This window comes from Gekko japonicus, unplaced genomic scaffold, assembly GCF_001447785.1.
Source record: "Gekko japonicus isolate JY-2015 unplaced genomic scaffold, Gekko_japonicus_V1.1 scaffold1149, whole genome shotgun sequence".
NCBI lineage: Eukaryota > Metazoa > Chordata > Lepidosauria > Squamata > Gekkonidae > Gekko > Gekko japonicus.
Genome location: NW_015167084.1, coordinates 356,368 through 376,197, shown reverse-complemented (window position 1 = coordinate 376,197; position 19,830 = coordinate 356,368). Strand labels below are relative to the sequence as shown.

The following is a 19,830-nucleotide window of genomic DNA, read 5'->3' as shown; positions in this document are numbered from 1 at the left end:
CCTTCAGGTACAAGCTCTCCCTCCTCTGTGAGGGCAGATCTGCGTGTTCCCCCCCCCCATAGCTAGCAATCCCAAACAGTCCAGTGGCACCTTTAAAACCAAGTTTTATTCAGGTACAAGCTCTCCTTCCTCTGTGAGGGCAGATCTGCACATTCCCGCCCCCCATAGCTAGCAATCCAAAACAATCCAGTGGAGTCTGAGCGGTAGGTGTGGCTTTCTGACACACTTCCGGTGATGTCAGGGGGTGTGGCATATGCAAATACATTATGCGAATATGTTATGCTAACTCCTTTCCCTTCCCCTTCCCACAACAGACAGGTAGGTGGGGCTGAGAGAGTTCTGACAGAAACTGTTCTTTTTCAAGGACAGCTCTTATCAGAACCACGGCATGCCCAAGGTCATCCAGCCAGGTGCAAGTGAAGGAGTGGGGAATCAAACCCGGTTCTCCCAGATTAGAGTCCACGCACTTAACCACTACACCAAAGGAACCACTACACCAAACCACTACACCAAAGAAAGGTATGCCTATGATGTTGGATCTGCAGTAGCTCTTTCTCACAGGTACATCACCTCTTTATGGTACAGTCATCAAGTGATAAACATGCATGTATGAATCAGTCCAGCATGGTATAGTCCAATCTTGTCAGATCTTGGAAGCTAAACAGGGACAGTACTTGGAAGGGAGACTGTCAAGAAAGACTCTGCAGAGGAAGACGATAGCAAACCATCTCTGCTTTTCACTTGCCTTTTCCCTTGCCTTGCTCATGTCGCCATAAGTCAGCCGCAACTTGATGGCACTTTACACACCCTGTCACACACACACACAAATCAGTCCATTGAGCCAAGGGCTGCGTGATCTGCTAGGCTCAGTGATTCTTTGAGCCAAATGCCCTGTGTTTTCCTACCATACCCTAATATATATTGGTTCAATGCTGAATTCTTTTTCAGTGCCAGTCTTGACATTTTTTATGCAATAAGCTTGTCATGCTTTAACAGAAACATGGCAATCTGAGTTTAAAATCTATAAAGGAAATATTCTCCATAGCAGACATTTCTAAGGGCAAAACTAACAGTAATGTGGGAGATCTGCAGTTCAGATTTCCTGCATTTTTTAAATCCAAGGCAACACTTGTACTTTTTCCTCCTGCAGAACTCATTGCAGCTCTATGGATGATTTATACCTGGGAAGTGATATGGGAAAGATTCCCCCTTCCTAATCATATATATATATATATATTTACATGCCAACTGCTGTTGACCACTTGAGAAAAGTTTTGATCTGCTGAAGAATATTCTACACCATTAATGTTTCATCTATTTTTCTTTTATGAAGCCATGGTTAAGTGACTGTTATCCTAAGCAGAGTTACTCCCTTCTGGCCACTGAAGTCGATAGCACTGTATATCATATTTGATAGAGTTTTCCCCACTAAAATTCACAACCACAAGTACATCAACATTTTATCCGAGCTGCCATTACGAATGCACTGGGCACTGAAATCCACACATGAAATCACTTTGATCTGTGGATATTGAATCAGTAGAACCTATTTTTATTGTATTCCTCATTTCATTGGTTTTGGATTTTATTTATAAAGACTGCTTTCCTCTTAAGCAAAAAGAGAAGCTTCAGAAAGGATGCAGTAAGCCCTACAATAATGAACCAAGCAGCACCATGTAAAACACTGAGTCCTCAATGACCTAAACAGCATGATAAAAAGTAGAGACATCACCCTGCCAACAAAAGTCCGCATGGTCAAAGCAATGGTATTCCCAGTAGTCACGTATGGCTGTGAAAGTTGGACTATAAGGAAGGCCGAGCGCCGAAGAATAGATTCTTTTGAACTATGGTGCTGGAGAAGACTCTTGAGAGTCCCTTGGACTGCAAGGAGATCAAATCAGTCCATCCTAAAAGAAATCAACCCTGACTGTTCCCTGGAAGGCCAGATAATGAAACTGAAGCTCAAATACTTTGGCCACCCAATGAGAAGGGAGCCCTCCCTGGAGAAGACCCTGATGCTGGGAATGACTGAAGGTCAAAGAAGACGGGGACGGCAAAGGATGAGATGGTTAGACAGTGTCATCGATGCAACGAACATGAAATTGAGCCAACTTCAGAGGACGGCGGAAGGCAGGAAGGCCTGGCGTGATCTGGTCCATGGGGTCGCGAAGAGTCGGACTCGACTGTGTGACTGAACAACAACAAACACACTAGGCCCTCCCAGCATCCAGTTTGTTATATGACATATTGTAGGTAGCAAACAGGTGTGTGGTAGATTTTCTGTAAGGATTATGGTATGTCCAGATTCAAGAAAAATTAAGGGAACGGGAGAGGAAATGAGGAACGTGAAAAATGGTATCTAGAATGTTATTAAATGGAAAGCCTCAAATGTTATATTTTTATAGGAAGGTGTTGATTTGCTAATGTATTCTAAACCTAACTGTGAACATTGTAGGGCTGTTAGAAAGCTATTGAAAATGTCACATAAATCACCATCATTCCTGTGTTCCCTCTGGCAGAAGCAGAGCAATTGGTGCATTGGATTAGAAATAAATGCCCAGATATTTGAAGTGCTTAACCTGTTCAAGTTTGTTGCCATTAATAATCCAGTTATAAGATTTTCGGGAATAGGGAACGACTACTACCTTTGATTTTTCATAATTCAACTCCAATCTGTTAATCACACAATATCCATGGCAACAGTTCAGTACACGGTTTAATCCAACACGAGAAGTAGACAAAAGAACCGTGTCATCTGCATATAATAGCAAGGGAATAAGAGAAGAGCCAAGACTAGGGCTATGGCCATCAACGAATGACAAAAAAGGGGCAAGGTCATTTAAAAAAAGTTTAAACAGATGGGGGGCTAAAATGCACCCCTGCTTTACCCCATTCCTAATACAGATCTTAGGGGAAAGTCTCCCAGATGAAGAACACCTGACCTGACAGGATGTGGAGGTGTGAAGTCTTTTGATAATAAATAATAACCTCTTATCCAAAGACATCCCCTCAAGCTTTACCCAGAGAAGTTCCCTTGAAACAGAATCAAAGGCCCCCTTAAGGTCCAAAAAGGCAATATACAGTTTAGACCTTTTCCTTCTTACGTACTTATTGATCAAATGAGCGAGGACTAAACAGTGGTCCAGAGCTGACTTCCCCTGGCAGAAACCCACCTGTTCTGGTCCTAAAATTTTACTAAATGTCATCCAGGTGCTGGGCTTGATTTGCAAAAATTTAGCATAGAGTTTCCCAATGACAGATAAAAGACTAATTAGTCTAAAATTAGAGGGATTAAGATGACAACCGTTTTTGTAGATGGGAACAATTATTGCGTTGGTCCAAGCGGCTGGCATTTGGCCAGTCTTATTTACCATGGTGACTGTGACTGCAGCCATGAAATTAGAACCATGTATCAGGTGTGATAGCTGATATAAAGGGTGTCTCAGAACAAGTAGCACCATTAATTATGGCCCAGAACTGCCTGTTTTCATTCTGGATAATAGCACCGAGAAGTTGTTGCCACTGTTTATTGATAAAGGTCAACCTGTTAGTCTTTATAAGATGATGTAAATAATTTTTGAGTATCTGGTACTTCGCTGGCAAGCAGGTAGCTGCAGAATGATGAAATTTGCAGTAAATGGAACATAAATGGGCTTTTATATTCCTATATTCTTAATCAAACCATGAAGCAGTGTGTGATTTTACTACTTGTTTGGATGTAACTTGTGTACAGGAACCTAAAAGGGTTACATACAGAGCTCTTCTTACAGGGGCTACTGTAAGCTCTTGGAGGATTGGCTACATTAGGGGGTCTGTTGCCTAATATGCAAAGGAGTTCCTACTACAAAAAAAAATAAGCAATCTCTGTTACTGGCCCTTGAAATTAAAACATTCTGGGGTAGAATTTATTTCTTACCTCATCTCCTATAAGAAATTCATCATCAATTGTAAAGCTGACTGATTCAGTGGGGCTGAGCCACCAGACAGGTCGAAAAACAGGATATCCCAAAGACAGCCATTCCTTGCTATATTTTAGAAGGAGAGGCACCACAAAATCCAGATGTTTGTTTATGTAGTGCCTGGTGAGATTTAGTACCTGAAGGAAAGAAAGTTTAGCACATTATCTCAACAAACTGAAAATGTAATAGAAAAATAGCTTGATTTATGTCCTCTGAAAGAGAGAAGAAAGATATCCAGATAATAAATCCTGATGCAGTGATTAATAGACACACTAGGAAGGGTATGAAAACAGAGGGAGTAAGTAGACTCAGAATAGCTAAGCAAATATGAACTGCACAGAGGTTGCGGTCTGTCCAGCTACATATAGCAGGCATCTACTAGTAGGGTTACAAATTTCAGTGTTCCTCTAAGCTGAGTTAGAGTGAGCTAGCTCACAGTTTTTTAGCCTCTGGCTCACACATTTTTGTCTCAGCTCAGGAAGGATGGCTCCAGAGCAAACTAATTTATGCAGGAGCCAAATTGCTTGCTCACAACTTTAATGCCAGTAGCTCACAAAGTAGAATTTTTGCTCACGAGACTCCACAGCTTAGAGGGAACATTGGTTACAATCTAACGTGCAAATAAGGAAAAAAAAGAGGGAGGGAGATTGTCAAAAGCTAGTTTTCAAATGTCTAGGGTTTAAAAAGCAATGCTGACTCTCCCTAATGAAAAATCAGGAAAGAAGAGCAAAGATTTTGGAAGCTTTTTTAAAAAGGAAAAAGGTAAGGATGGATGGATGGCAGGAAAAAAGAAGATCCCAAGAACATATAAAGATAGGAAAGATTGGAAATATAAAAGGAAATGAAAGAGAATGGTTGGAGGGACAGACCACTGAACAACTTGAATGTAAGATGGAGAAAGAAAACAGATAAGAGAGGCAAGAAGCTGTTAGCCAAATTGCCCTATTTTATTAATAAATGTGGGGAATTGTGAATTATTAAATGACAATAGGCATTAATTATAGGACCATAAATTTGTATACCAGAATTTGAAATCCCAGTCCCCAGGAATAGATGCTGAGGCTAGATTACTAAAGTAGTGATTTCTTTACTAAAGGATTCTCAAACATACAAATATAAAAACAAGCATACACACACAATACAGAGCTAAGAATTCAGACAGAAAAGTACACAGATGTCTGCATTAGCAGGTAGTATCGTTGGTGGGGTGATACTGTACTTGTCCGGTGAGATGAGTTGTTTCTGCAGTGAAAAGGGGATAAAATAAGGGAAGGGGGTCGTGGGTTGACCAGCAACACACGTGGGAAGTTCCAAACAGTGCTAGGAATGGAACCAGCAGTTAGGAGAGGCAAAAGCAAGAGAGAAAGCAATGGCATAAAGCTCTTCTTTTATACGCAAAAATGTGCCCTGAGGCAGGGCTGCTTTGGTCACCTGGTCCCCAGGAGATATTAAGAAAACGTAAATCTATGAATGGGGCAGAAAGGGGATTAATGGCTGGGCAATTGCAGGTAATGGCTTGGCTAGGAGTAACACCTCTTAGGAAAACGGGTGGACAAAGGAAAGAAGGAAGAGGTTGCAGGACTGGAACTTTGGGTTAACGACCAGATGCTTGACAGCTGCGTTATCTTGATGGGCCGCTGGAAAACCTGATGGCTTGCTATTGTCATAATCAGGCACATCCTTTTTTGTTTTAGGCTGGAGAGGAATGCGTGCTTCTTCTGGTGATGTTACTACGTGAGGCGAGGGGGAAATGCCTGCGTGATGGAGAAGGGGGTTCTTCATAGCATCTGTGCAGGAACATTGTTCAATAGTGGGTTCCACGGATGAGCAGGCTCAAGTCTAGTTATCAGCTCAACTTTATTTGTGATTTCATCAAGAGCAAGACAAGACCCCAGAGCCTCAGTTCTGCTGCTGGGTGTGGCCTCTTATGCTAATGAGTTTGCTGGGCTTTTTCTACAAAAAAAGCCCTGGACAAATATTTTGTTGTTCAGTCGCACAGTCGAGTCCGACTCTTCGCCACCCCATGGACCAGATCGCGTCAGGCCCTCCTGTCTTCCGCCGTCCTCTGAAGTTTGCTCAATTTCATGTTCGTTGCATCGGTGACACTGTCTAACCATCTCATCCTTTGCCGTCCCCGTCTTCTTTGACCTTCAATCTTTCCCAGCATCAGGGTCTTCTCCAGTGAGTGCTCCCTTCTCATTTGGTGGCCAAAGTATTTGAGCTTCAGTTTCATTATCTGGCCTTCCAGGGAACAGTCAGGGTTGATTTCTTTGAGGATTGACTGATTTGTTCTTCTTGCAGTCCAAGGGACTCTCAAGAGTCTCCTCCAGCACCATAGTTCAAAAGAATCTATTCTTCGGCGCTCGGCCTTCCTTATAGTCCAACTCTCACAGCCATACATGACTACTGGGAATACCATTGCTTTGACCATGCGGACTTTTGTTGGCAGGGTGATGTCTCTACTTTTTATCATGCTGTTTAGGTTCGCCATCACTTTCCTCCCAAGGAAATCTTTTAATTTCATGGCTGCTGTCACAGTCTGCGGTGATCTGGGATCCCAGGAACGTGAAGTCTGTCACTACTTCCACGACTTCCCCTTCTATTTGCCAAGGAGTGATGGGGCCGGATGCCATGATCTTAGTTTTTTTGATGTTGAGCTTCAAGCCCACTTTTGCGCTCTCCTCTTTTACCCTGAGCAAGAGGCTCTTGAGGTCCTCTTCACTTTCTGCCATCAGAGTGGTATCGTCTGCATATCTGAGGTTGTTGATCTTTTCCCCAGCAATCTTAATTCCCGCTTGTGATTCATCCAGGCCAGCATTTCGCATGATGTACTCTGCATATATATTAAATAAGCAAGGCGACAATATACATCCTTGTCGTACTCCTTTTCCTATGCTAAACCAATCAGTTGTTCCATATCCGGTTCTAACTGTCGCTTCTTGGCCCTTATACAGGTTTCTCAAGAGACATGTGAGGTGGTCTGGTACTCCCATCTCTTTAAGGACCTGCCATAGTTTGTTGTGATCCACACAGTCAAAAGCTTTAGCATAGTCAATGAAGCAGAAGTAGATATTTTTCTGGTACTCTCTTGCTTTCTCCATAATCCAGCGAATGTTGGCAATTTGATCTCTAGTTCCTCTACCTCTTCGAAACCCAGCTTGTACTTCTGGTAGTTCTCTATCCACGTACTGTTGAAGCCTAGCTTGTAGGATCTTGAGCATGACCTTGCTAGCGTGTGATATGAGTGCAATTGTGCGATAGTTTGAACATTCCTTGGCATTGCCCTTCTTTGGGATTGGAATGTATACTGATCTTTTCCAATCCTGTGGCCACTGTTGCGTTTTCCAAATTTGCTGGCAAATGGAGTGCAGAACTTTAACAGCATCATCTTCTAAGACTTTGAATAGCTCAGCTGGAATACCATCACCTCCACTAGCTTTGTTGTTAGTAATGCTTTCTAAGGCCCATTTAACTTCACATTCCAGGATGTCTGGCTCGAGGTCAGTGATTATACCGTCGTGGTTGTCAAGGACATCGAGGTCTTTCTTGTATAGTTCTTCTGTGTATTCTTGCCATCTTTTCCTAATCTCTTCTGCTTCTGTTAGGTCCCTACCGTTTTTGTCCTTTATCATGGCCAGCTTTGCATGGAACGCTCCCTTGATTTCTCCAATTTTCTTGAAGAGATCTCTAGTCCTTCCCATTCTATTGTTTTCTTCTATTACTTTGCACTGTTCATTCAGGAAGGCCTCCTTATCTCTCCTTGCTGTTCTCTGGAAATCTGCGTTCAGTTGGGTAAATCTTTCCTTTTCGCCTTTGCCTTTCGCTTTCCTTCTTTCCTCTGCTATTTGTAAAGCCTCATCAGAAAGCCACTTTGCTTTCTTACATTTCTTTTTCTTTGGGATGGTGGTGATTGCTGCCTCCTGTACGATGTCACGAACCTCTGTCCATAGTTACTTCCAGGCAGTGTTCCCTCTAAGCTGAGTTAGTGTGAGCCAGCTCACAGTTTTTTTAGCCTCCGACTCACACATTTTTGTCTTCGCTCAGGAAAGATGGCTCCAGAGCAAACTAATCTATGCAGTAACCAAATCGCCCACTCATGACTTTAAATGCCAGTTGCTCACAAAGTAGAATTTTTGCTCACAAGACTCCACAGCTTAGAGGGAGCATTGCTTCCAGGCAATCAGATGGTGGGGAGGTTTTTTAAGTGTATCTTCTTTTTTAATCTCTTAGGTTACAATTGACTAACAAAAATAACAGTTTTTCTAGTGGGCTAAAAAATGTTGTGGGCTACTGACTTTTCTGAATGTTTGGAAAGCTGCTTTAGCAACCATAATCTTGATATAATCTTGAAACTTCTGGAGCCTTGCATAGGACCGATACAACTTTACAATCTACCCATATTCAAATACAACCCTAATAATTCTAAAGCCACCGATGTTGCTAGAAATAGAAAAGAGTTCAGACACTGAATGCCGCTGTCTTCTAGATTCAGCAGTGGTGTTGCATGCAATGCATCCTACTCTGATTATTTTTTTGGCATTTAACTTTTTTTTAATCTAACCCCTTTATCTAGTTTGGTGCATCTGTAAGGTGGATGGTGATATTAATGCTGTTTATTTTTATCAGAACAGAAAAGTGATAGAGAGAACCAAGTAATGTTAACTATTTTGTAAGGAATACCCACTGTAAATGGGAGCAGACAGATTTCCCTGTGAAATACTAGATACTGGCTGGCAGGGTATGTGATGCAGGTCTTGCTTGTGAGCCCTTGTTTGTGAGCCGCCCTGAGCCCATTCGTGGGGGTGGGGGTCAGTGTTCCCTCTAAGCTGAGTTAGTGTGAGCTAGCTCACAGTTTTTTAGCCTCCAGCTCACACATTTTTGTCTTAGCTCAGGAAGGGTGGCTCCAGAGCAAACTAATTTATGCAGAAGCCAAATCGTTCGCTCACAACTTTAATGCCAGTAACTCACAAAGTACAATCTTTGCTCACAAGACCCCACAGCTTAGAGGGAACATTGGTGGTGGTGTAGAAATTTAATTAATAATGATGATGCTGAAATTGAAATTGCTTTCCAAAACAGAATATTTTGTTCTGATAACAGTCTTGTGTTTTATCGTAAGTGACAGCCCTTTGTGGTAACAAGGAACACATTGGCTTTATCTTCTCAGTACAGAAACCAAGATTCTGTACCCAGTTCTGCTGGTTCATTGCAATTGTTTCGAAAAACTATTAACATGATTTTCAAGAGGCATTTCCATGTTAGACTAAGATAACTCTTAGAATGAGTAGGTGGGAATTTGGACATGTGTGTGATGTCGCCATGGTATCTAGGAAGCTGTGTATCTTTGCCGGGACAAAGGGGGAGAAGAGTGTCACACAATTTCTCCTTCCCATTTATGGTTAAGGATGGGTGGGTTCAGCACATTGCGTAGAACCAAATCAGATCTGAAAAACTGCATGAATATCAATGTATATTCCCCTATAAATCCAGAGGTACTATCCAGCTGAAGTCAAGCAAATGTAAGTTGCATTGATTTCAGTGGGAGAGTTGTGTTTACAAGCTAAGCACTTGCTTAACTCTTTTCTTTTGAAACAAATGAGATTGATACTTGCTTAACTGTGAATGGATTGTGGACCCAGGTTTGTCGTTTAGGTACCTGAAAACATACAGTGACCACTGTATATTCCATGACACTATGGAGAAGGCATTTTGGACACAGCGACTCTTAAGGAACAGAGTCTAAAGAACTGAGTCAAATAAAGGTGATGATTCAGGGCTCTTTTTGTAGCAGGAACTCCTTTGCATATTAGGTGACACACCCCTAATGTGGCCAATCTGCATACAGAATTCTTCTTACAGGGGCCACTGTAAGCTCTTGGAGGATTGGCTACATTAGGGGTGTGTCGCCTAAGATGCAAAGGAGTTCCTGCTACAAAAAGAGCCCTGGCTGAGAGATTAAGTTCTAGATCTACTGGGGAAATTAAAAACCAAAAAGGTCCTGATGGCATATACTTGAGACTTCTTAGGGAACTCAAAAGCAAAATTGTTGATATGTTAATCTCTACATGTAATTTAACTAAAACCAGCCACTGTATCAGAGGACTGGAAAGCAGCAAATGTTCCAATCATATATTTTTTTTTTAAAAAAAAGGTTCCAGAGGGGAACTAGGAAATTACAGGCTAGGTAGTTTAATGTCTGCTCCAGGCAAATTAGCAGAAACTGTAATCAGACATAGAATTATTAGACACAGATTAATAAAGCCTGTTGAGGCGAAATCTGTATGGCTTCTGCAAAGGGAACTCCTGCCTCACCAACCTTTTGGAATTCTTTGAGCAAATGAATAAGCATGTAGATAACAGCCTACCAGGGGAAGGCCCCTGCCTCTAGTAGGGTTGCCAGACCCCTGGTCAGGGTGTGGGTTCTCCCGATTTTGGGGGCTCCAATCCACCGCCAGCCACAGAGGAAGCCCAACCCTCAAACAGCCCCCTCCCGCATTGATGTCGTTGGTGCAATGATGTCACCCGGAAATGATGTCATCATGCTGGGCGTGTCTCACATTAGTGCTCTAGCATTTTGGCCAAAAACTCTATGGCAATCATAGAATTTTTGGCCAACATGCCCAGCATGACGACGTCACTTCTGGGTGATGTCATTGTGGTGCACGCACTTGGCACACACCAGAAAATCCAGGCACAGACCCGGGAGCCCCCCTTTGGAAGGCTGGTAATACCTGGCAACCCTAGCCTCTAGGCCATGTCGTTGGCCCTCCAGAGGAATTGGTTGGCCACTGTGTGAGACAGGATGCTGGACTAAATGGACCCTCACTGGTCTGGTCCAGCGGGACTCTTCTTAGGTTCATAAATCAGGGCTTCCGTTTGTGACAGAACTGAAGAAATTTGAACCTACTGCATGTTGTTCATTGCATCCGTCTCAAAATAAGACACATTTAAGAGTGTTTCACTCTTTTGGTACAGCTATGATAAAATGATTGTCAATTTCTTTAAAAAAAATCATAAGTATTCCTCTTATTCCCACGCTATCCAGGGAGATCTGGCTGTCCCTAGAAGCAACTACATGCCAGAAATCAGAATGTAAAGAGCATGCGGACAATGACTTACAAGGACAGAGTGTATACTTCTTAAAGAATCAGTCAAGTGCTGTTGGTACCCAAAGAGGATATTCTGATCAACCAACCAGATTCCCAGAGGGTGCATCACTTCTAGGAACTTTCGTGGTTGTCCCTTGCCCTGATTGCTCTCAGGCTTGTAGAATACAGACACACACCATATACATGTATATGTGCACTTAGGGTGAACTGTAACATGACATCAATTAGTAGGGTTGCCAAGTCCGGCGTTGTGCCGCAGCGGGGGACTCCCGGCTTGTGGCTGGAGCGCGCGCACCACCCGGAAGTGACGTGACGACGCTGGGAATGCTGGAGGTGGGGCCACAACCATCCGAGGGAAAACTATAGAGTTTTCCCTCGGATGACCGTGGCCCCGCCCCCAGCATGCCCGGCATGGTCGCGTCACTTCCGAGTGACGCACATGTCGGGATGGAGCTCCCCCCGGGGCCCGATCCGCCAGCGGTGGAGAACGGGCCTCAGGGCGGGGTTTTCCCCGCCCCCCGGGGGGACTTGGCAAGTCTATCAATTAGTTACTTTGCAAATAGTACTGCTGAGCGCAATTTTAGTATCTCTGAAGATGCTCAGGCTCCTGTAACTGCCAGTATATATTCAAACTTTCTCCACAGTTATGAAGGACAGAAGACTGGTTTCTTTTTTTTAAGGTGTGTGTGTGTGTGTGTGTGTGTGTGTGTGTGTGTGTGTGTTCAGGATGCTAAATCCCTTGCCATATCCTAAATGCTGCACTAATACAATAAACCTGTTGTTGCAGCTAGAACCAAACTATGCAAACTGATGGCTGCTGGGGAAGCAGTCCAAAGCCCTCAGCCTGCTGTCTGTATTAAGGCCATAAACAGTAGTTTAATGCTGCAAAACAGTCTTATCTTACAGACTGGGATGGATTGGATCTAAGCAGCAAATTATTTGCATCTTTGAGATCCCTGTTTTTTCCTAATAAAATGGATCGTTGGGGTATCTGTTTGCATCTTAAAAGCTTTTAAAATCTAACTTTGGAGAAGCAGACTGTTTTATTTTTAAATGTGTCAACTAATCCCTGTTAACAGAATCTTAAATAAACTCAGTGTGGTATTCAACAGGAGCTTCAAATGCCGATGTTTCTAAACTTGCGCTTGGTGTGGTTAAGGATGTTGCTGAACAGGCAAGCAGATTGTGTACGTTCTTCTTTCTGCAGCAACAGAGGAGGCGAAAGCTTGATAAAACAGATTCTGACCTGTGAAAGGAAGAGGCCATAAAGTAATATTTACCTATTGCATCTGGAATGAAAAAGTTGTAACCAAGAAGACTGTAGTGAAGCACAGACGGAATAATCCCTTTTAAACCAGCGTAGCTCCAGTCAGACTGGAGTGGGTTCATTTGGACAAAGAGTGGCAGGTGGCTAGATCTAAAAGCAACAACAACAACAAGAAGAAGAACAGCAAAACTAGAAACATTCAAATGCTTAGTAACCTTGTCACGTGTAAGGGCATGTCCATGTGGCAGCTGGCCCAGCTCTTCCTGTACTGCCGGTGCAAATAACTCAAAGGATGGGCCACATTCCTGGAAAACGAGGGTGTCTTTTCTGAGTCTCCCCTATAACCAGGGGTCATTTCCTGCAGGAGCACACAGGAGCGGAGCTCCAGCAGTAAAGAGCCCAGGGGGCGGGCACATGCAACAAGCCCCACCCCCTGCTCCCAGCAGCCCTCAGTCAGAGCAAGAAGCAGCCAGGTAAGCTGCAGAGGCCCCACCCCCCGGCCTCCCGGTCCAAAACAGTCCAGTGGCACCTTTAAGACCAAGTTTTATTCAGGTACAAGCTCTCCCTCCTCTGCGCGGACAGATCTGCACATTCCTCCACCCCCACCCCCCAAATAGCTAGCAATCCAAAACAGTCCAGTGGAGCCTGAGCGGTGGGTGTTGCCTTCTGACACACTTCCGGTGATGTCAGGGGGTGTGGCATATGCAAATAAGTTATGCTAATGAATTATGCTAATGAGCTCCTGCACCTCTTTTTCTATGAAATGACCCCTGCCTATAACAGCAGTACTATGCAGACTAGATGGAAGGGAAACCCTCTCCGGCTGAGCTGCCAGGTGCACGCAGGCTTGCAAGGAACAGATATCCAAATAGCCAAAATATTTTCCCAAAATAATTTAATTAAGAATAAAAGTGCTGCTGTAGGCAGACAATTGGTCTTAGAACATGAAAACTCAGATCCATGCACAAGGTACTGGGTGACAGTAGGCAAGTCCCTGTGTCTCTGTCTAGCTTGGTGTCCAGTTTGGTGTAGTGGTTAAGTGTGCAGACTCTAATCTGGGAGAACCAGGTTTGATTCCCCACTCCTGCACTCGCACATGCTGGATGACCTTGGGCAAGCCATAGTTCTGGCACAGCTGTTCTTGAAAAAGAGCAGTTTCTGTCAAGAGCTCTCTCAGCCCCACCTACCTCACAGGGTGTCTGTGGTGGGGAGGGGAAGGGAAAGGAGTTTGTAAGCCTCCACTTGCACCTGCTGGATGACCTTGGGCAAGCCATAGTTCTGGCACAGCTGTTCTTGAAAAAGAGCAGTTTCTGTCAAGAGCTCTCTCAGCCCCACCTACCTCACAGGGTGTCTGTGGTGGGGAGGGGAAGGGAAAGGAGTTTGTAAGCCGCTCTGAGACCCCCTTGGGTAGTGAAGGGTGGGGTATAAATCCAATCACTTCTCCTCTTCCTCCTCTAATCTGGGCGAACCAGGTTTGATTCCCCACTTGTACCTGCTGGATGACCTTGGGCAAGCCGTAGTTCTGATAAGAGCTGTTTTTGGGAAAGAGCAGTTTCTGTCAGAGCTCTCTCAGCCCCACCTCCCTCACAGGGTGTCTGTTGTGGGGAGGGGAAGGGAAAGGAGTTCGTAAGCCGCTCTGAGACTCTGGGTAAAGCACGGGCTATAAAATCCAATCTCTTCTCTTCTCTCTTCTTCTTCTATAGCTTACTGACAGAATAATTGTAAAGATAAAATGGGTACAAATTCCAGTGAGGCTGCTGAGCTACCCTATTGCGACACAGCATGTGACATAAGCTCTCATGGGCCCTCTTTGTCAGATGTTGTTGGGGGAGTGTTCTTTGTTTGGAAAAATAGGGTAACAGTTTGCAGGCTGCCCTATGGACCTTGAAGGACAGATATTTTAATTTGCTTGATTCCTATGTTTTCCTTATTAAAAAGGTAAAGGTCCCCTTGCTCGAAAGCCAGTCGAATCCGACTCTAGGGTTGCGGTGCCCATCTCCGTTTCAAAGCCGAAGAGCCAGCGCTGTCCGAAGACGTTTCCGTGGTCATGTGGCCGGCATGACTAAACACCAAGGCGCACGGAACGCTGTTACCTTCCCACTGAAGTGGTACCTATTTATCTACTTGCAATTTCTTGCTTTCGAACTGCTAGGTTGGCAGGAGCTGGAACTAGAGACGGGAGCTCACCCTGTCTTGCGGCACCCGGGTCTCGAACTGCTGAACTACCGACCTTCCAGAGCCTGCAGTTCAGCGTCTTAGCCACTTGAGCCACCGCAGCTTATTCTTATTATTCTTATTAGGGTACCTTTAAAATGGTTCGGATATAATCTAAAGGCCTGAGCACATGAATAATTGTGCTGCCTGAACTGGGAGATTTGTAGTCCAGTTCCACTCAAAACAGCATGGGGGAGAGCTTTGTGTTAGTCAGGTGTGCTGATTCAGCATGCCTGAAACCCTGAAGCTGTATGAGACCTGTGCCAGCCACAGTGTGTCTAAATGAGCCATCTGCATCAGAACAGGCAGCATAGTCAAAATTAGCATCTCCAATTAGCCACACTTCAAAAACTGACTTGATGACTGATGGGTCAAAACAATGTCAAATAACTTCTCCAACCTATTTAATTAGCCTGTAACATTTCAGTTTTGTTCAGTTTGGCTGATTTCCTCAGAATACACAGAGCAATCAGTATCAGGGGTGTGTGGGGTATATTGAACCTGGAAAAGATCGGTATTTCCCAATATTCCCGAATCCCAATACTGGTTTGTATTCGGATTCAGGAAATATTTGGGAACCCCGGTTTTTGTGGGGGTTTTGCTTCATTATATCTTGTGGGGACCACAGGGTATAATGGAGAACTGATCCAGGTGTATTTGTTTTTTGAGGTAGATGCACCAAATTTGCCTCTCCTCAAAACTCCCTCCAAGTTTTAAAACAATTGGAGGGGGGGGGGGTCCAAGCCTATGGCCCTCCAAAGAAGGTACCCCCATCCCCCATTGATTTCAATGGAGGGGGGAAAGGCATTTAAAGAGACTGCAGTCTCTTTAAGTGCCTTCTGAGTTCACTTGCCGAGTTGCACCACAGTAGCAAGTACAAGTAAATTTATTGTATTAAGCCATTGGCCATTACAAAATACAAAAGGCACCATAGCAATAATAAAAATTACCACCATTCGAATCAGATTAAAATTGACTACAAACCGTGCTAATAAAAAGGCTAAAACAGATTTATCAGGTGACCAGCCCCTTAGATCTAATTTTGGATGCTGCTAAAGCGAACAAAGAAACTCTATAAGATACATATGCATCATTATCTGAGAGCAGGAACGTAATCTTCTCAGTTTCTGCGTATGTTTGCATAGCCGATAGGATTCCTGCTAGGAATTTCTCTCTTGGGATACTCTATAACGGACAGTAGAGCATGTAGTGAGGAAGGTCCTCCACCACTGACCAGCCACATATGCAGAGACGGTCCTCTTTTGGAGTATGCGAATAGCGGCCAGTCAAAAGTGCTGTTAGCATAGATTGAAATAAGTACTAGCCAATGGCAAGAGCTTTCACTAGGGATGCCAACTGACCCAAAGAAAAATGCTCTATCCTTTTAATAGAGGCTAAATGGGATATTTCCCACCTATTTACCTCCGTGCCATGGAAAGCTTCAGTTGCCCATTTCCACACCTTAAGATTCTTTCAAAGGACGATGTGTTCTTCTCCAAGTCAGCTGGCAACCCTAGCTTTTCATTCCTTTCTGGCCTTGCCCACTGGAGTGAAATACAGGGGTGGTCTTACCCACAGGACAAACAAGGCAGCTGCTCTGGGATCTTTGCTAGGAGGCTCTGGAGCTAACCATCCAGCTGTGTGCGGGCGGTGATTCTGAAGCCCTATACTGGACTTTTGCCCAGGTATCACTAAGATCACCCCTGGTGAAATAGTAATGACAAGAAAGCCTTAGAGATGCACATCATTATCAATAGAAAAGAGCAAGAGTCCAGTAGCACCTTAAAGGTCAAATCTGCATTTGTCTTTCCCACCAGTGTCCGAGCCTTCTGACTCCGTCTTCAAAAAAGCTGTCTACATTTGGTTTTGGTTTCGCACCTCAACAATGCTGGCATACTTTTGCACGTCTGCATATGTCTATTGCCCTCTCGCGGCAGCTCCATTGTCATCGTGCCTCCACAACATTTTAAATGAATCTTCTCCAAACAACTTTCAAACAAGCATAGAGAAAGACGGCGTCACAGCAGCACGAAACTGATTTAAAAATGCAAATACAGATTCGACCGAAGACGAACAAAATTCGTGGCAAGGTATGAGCTTTCGGGAACTTTCGAAAGCTCATACCCTGCCACAAATTTTATTAGTCTTTAAGGTGCTACTGGACTCTTGGGCCGAATCTGCATTTGCATTTTAAAATCATTTTCGTGCTGCTGTGACGCCGCCTTTCTCTACACTTGTTTGAATGTTGTTTGGAGAAGATTCTTATGAAGCAGTGTGGAGGTGCAATGGCAGTGGAGCCGCCCCGAAAGGACGATAAACATATGTGGACGTGCAAAAGTATGCTAGCACTCTTGAGGTGTGAAAACGACACCAAATTTAGACAGCTTTTTTGAAGACGGGGTCAAAAGGCTGGGACACTGGTGGGAAAGACAAATGCAGTTTCCACCTTGGTCTTTTCTACTGCTACAAACTGACACAGCTACCCATCTTGACACATCATTATCCGATCCCCTCCCCCCAAGACTCACCTTGTACCAGCACTCATTATTGATGAATTTCCCAATGTAGCTGCTATTAAGGCTAAAATGTAGATATACTTGTCCCCTTTGAGTTCCACAGGGGTTTGGATGGCTTGCTCCACAAACAAGTTGGCCTCACTACCTTCCAAAACCACATACTCTGCTCCCACTCTCTGTTGCAAGAGTCTCACTCGGTCCATATACCAGAGTACTGCGGCCTGGTTGGTGACATTAAGTTGAACGGAAAACTGCCCTTTCCATTTGGTAAGCAGTGGTGCCTGTAATAGGAGAGGAGATATCAGAAGAACACAAAAGGAGTATGTTACTCATTTGTGTACTGATCAGCAAGTGATAACACAATATTTCATAATATCAAAATCAGTCATCTTGATAGTGGAGAAGATCTGCCTGCTATTTTTTAACTTGGACTGATAATTTAACTTGCATTGTAGTTTTGCATCTAAACAATAGTCCTTAGTTGAAATCGCACCTTTGCCATAAAGCCACCTCACAGCTAGACTCAAGCCACTTTAGCTGCATTTAGACACCATGTTAAGCTGAGACTTTGTATGGACATGATTCACCCTTAGCCCTATCCTCTGTCCCCTCTTCTCACATGGAGCATGATGAAAGAACTGGGGTTTCAAACATGCTCCAGGCACCTGCACCTTAGCAATGCAGGTGCCTGGGTTAACCAGAGACTGTCTCTCCCAAGCCTGGATAAAACTGTGATTTAAAATACCAGCTTATGGGGTAGGGGATGAGGGACTAATACTGGTTAACCAGGGTGCCTGCATTCATACATTATGGATAACCAGGTATCCTGCTTTCAACCAGGATCCCTTCATCACCCTCTGCAAAAGGGAAGAAGCAGGAGGGAGGTAAAAGCACAGAGTGATACACAATGCCCAATCTGCATCTAGCATTTGCTCCGCTGTCTTGCCAAACCCACGCTGGAACAGGAATTCCCTTCTACATTGCATGCCACTTTCACTTTGATTGATTGTCGGATTTTACGGCCGTGTCCAGGCTGCATGCCGCTTTCACTTCGTTTGATCTCTCGTTTTTTTGGTAGCCATCTGCATAGATTTATGGCTGTTTTATGGCCATTCAGGGGTGACTCCGTAGTCAGTATGGCATTGGCCTGGGATATCTGAATGTGGTTTTGAGCTGCATCTTTTTCTGTTCCAGTGTGGGTTTGGTAAAACAGCGGAGCAGATGCTAGCTGCAGATTGGGCCAGTTGGCTTAATGTTGTTTTTGTTGGAAATACGTGTGTGTTGCACGGTCTAATTCAGTCATTATAGGGTTAATCTGTTTACCTAGTGTGCTATTGTTTAGACTGACCTGGATGGGAAATCTGGCCCAGAGCCAATGAAAACAGAGCCCGGGAAACCTAAGCCTGTTTACTCACAATCATTGGTTAATGTATTCAGGTGATTTCCTTCTAGGGGTCAAGAAGAAAGAAGAATCTCCACTACAGATGTTGTTGTGAGACCGTGTGGTTGGTCTGTCCTGTAGCTGTAGAGATGTAGCCTTAAGGTCTTTGTTATTTTGTAGCTTTTCCTGTGTACCCTTCTCTTTAGAAATACCAGTGAACATCACTTTTATCGATTTATTAAAAATTAATGTAAAGGGAAGGGCTGGCAGAAATGGCTTCATACACTCCACAGAGACAGATTGGTGTGTTCTGAGTTAGCAAACCTTTTTAATTGTTTATATGCTTTCCAATACCCGAAGCCAAAATCCATGTCATACCTTTCTTAGGATCAACCAAAACAGCACAACCTATTGTATAAGCATCCAAGTTCTTCAGCTTCTCCACTACCTTGTGTTATTGTAATTAATCCTAATAAAAGGTATTACTGTGTTTCCCCGAAAATAAGACACTGTCTTATATTTATTTTTTCTCAAGAAGACACACTAGGGCTTATACCACAAATGCATAGAAATCCTGCTAGGGCTTATTTTTGGGGTAGGTCTTGTTTTCGGGGAAACAGGGTATGTAGATTTTGGTTTTAGTTTGCGCTATGGACCAATACAGCAACCAATGTTTGCCACCGCAGCTCCTATGCTTTCCAATACCCAAAGCCAAAATCCACGTCATACCTCTATTAGGATCAACCAAAACAGCACAACCTATTGTATAAGCATCCAAGTTCTTCAGCTTCTCCACTACCTTGTGTCATTGTAATTAATCCTAATAAATTTTCGTTTTAGATTGCACTATGGACCAATACAGCAACCAATGTTTGCTTTAATGCTCGCCAGTAGTCCTCTTCACTTAACAGGGACTATTTATGAGTAAGGGGTCCCCAGATCATGCTCACTGACAACTCCTCAGATTTGCTAGATGTGCATAAAATAGAATATTTTACAAAAAATGTGCATTTTCAAAATAGGGACACTTCTTTGTACTAACTACATATTATGAGCAATGAATATTTTATGGATAATTTAAAAATTTAAATAAGATAGTTCGCAATATTATGTTGGTTATCTATGGCCAGGAGGTTCTCTCTTTTTAAGAAGTAGTTAATTGCTATATTATACTGTACTTAGAGGCCTGAGGCCAGCTGACCAGGACCAATGGTTAAGCACATCACTATCTGTTTCACTGATTATTTATTTCTGTTAAACTTTAACAAACCAATCAAGCCTTATACCTACTGGTTCCTTTTCTCATCTGATTATTCACTGATTATTAATGGCCCCGGTCACACGGGCCAGATAACGCATGTGGCTAGGTGTGGCTATTCGCCCC

General features: G+C 43.6%; 1 protein-coding gene across 1 annotated transcript in view; it reads right to left on the bottom strand.

Moving 5' to 3' along the window:
• LOC107111797 (SITS-binding protein-like) overlaps positions 1 to 19,830 on the bottom strand; it is a 49,395-nt gene that overhangs the window by 8,895 nt on the left and 20,670 nt on the right. The window contains 4 exon segments of the mRNA XM_015412830.1: positions 3,917 to 4,096; positions 5,179 to 5,201; positions 12,349 to 12,485; positions 17,078 to 17,346. Of these exon segments, the coding sequence (XP_015268316.1) occupies positions 3,917 to 4,096; positions 5,179 to 5,201; positions 12,349 to 12,485; positions 17,078 to 17,346 (609 nt within the window).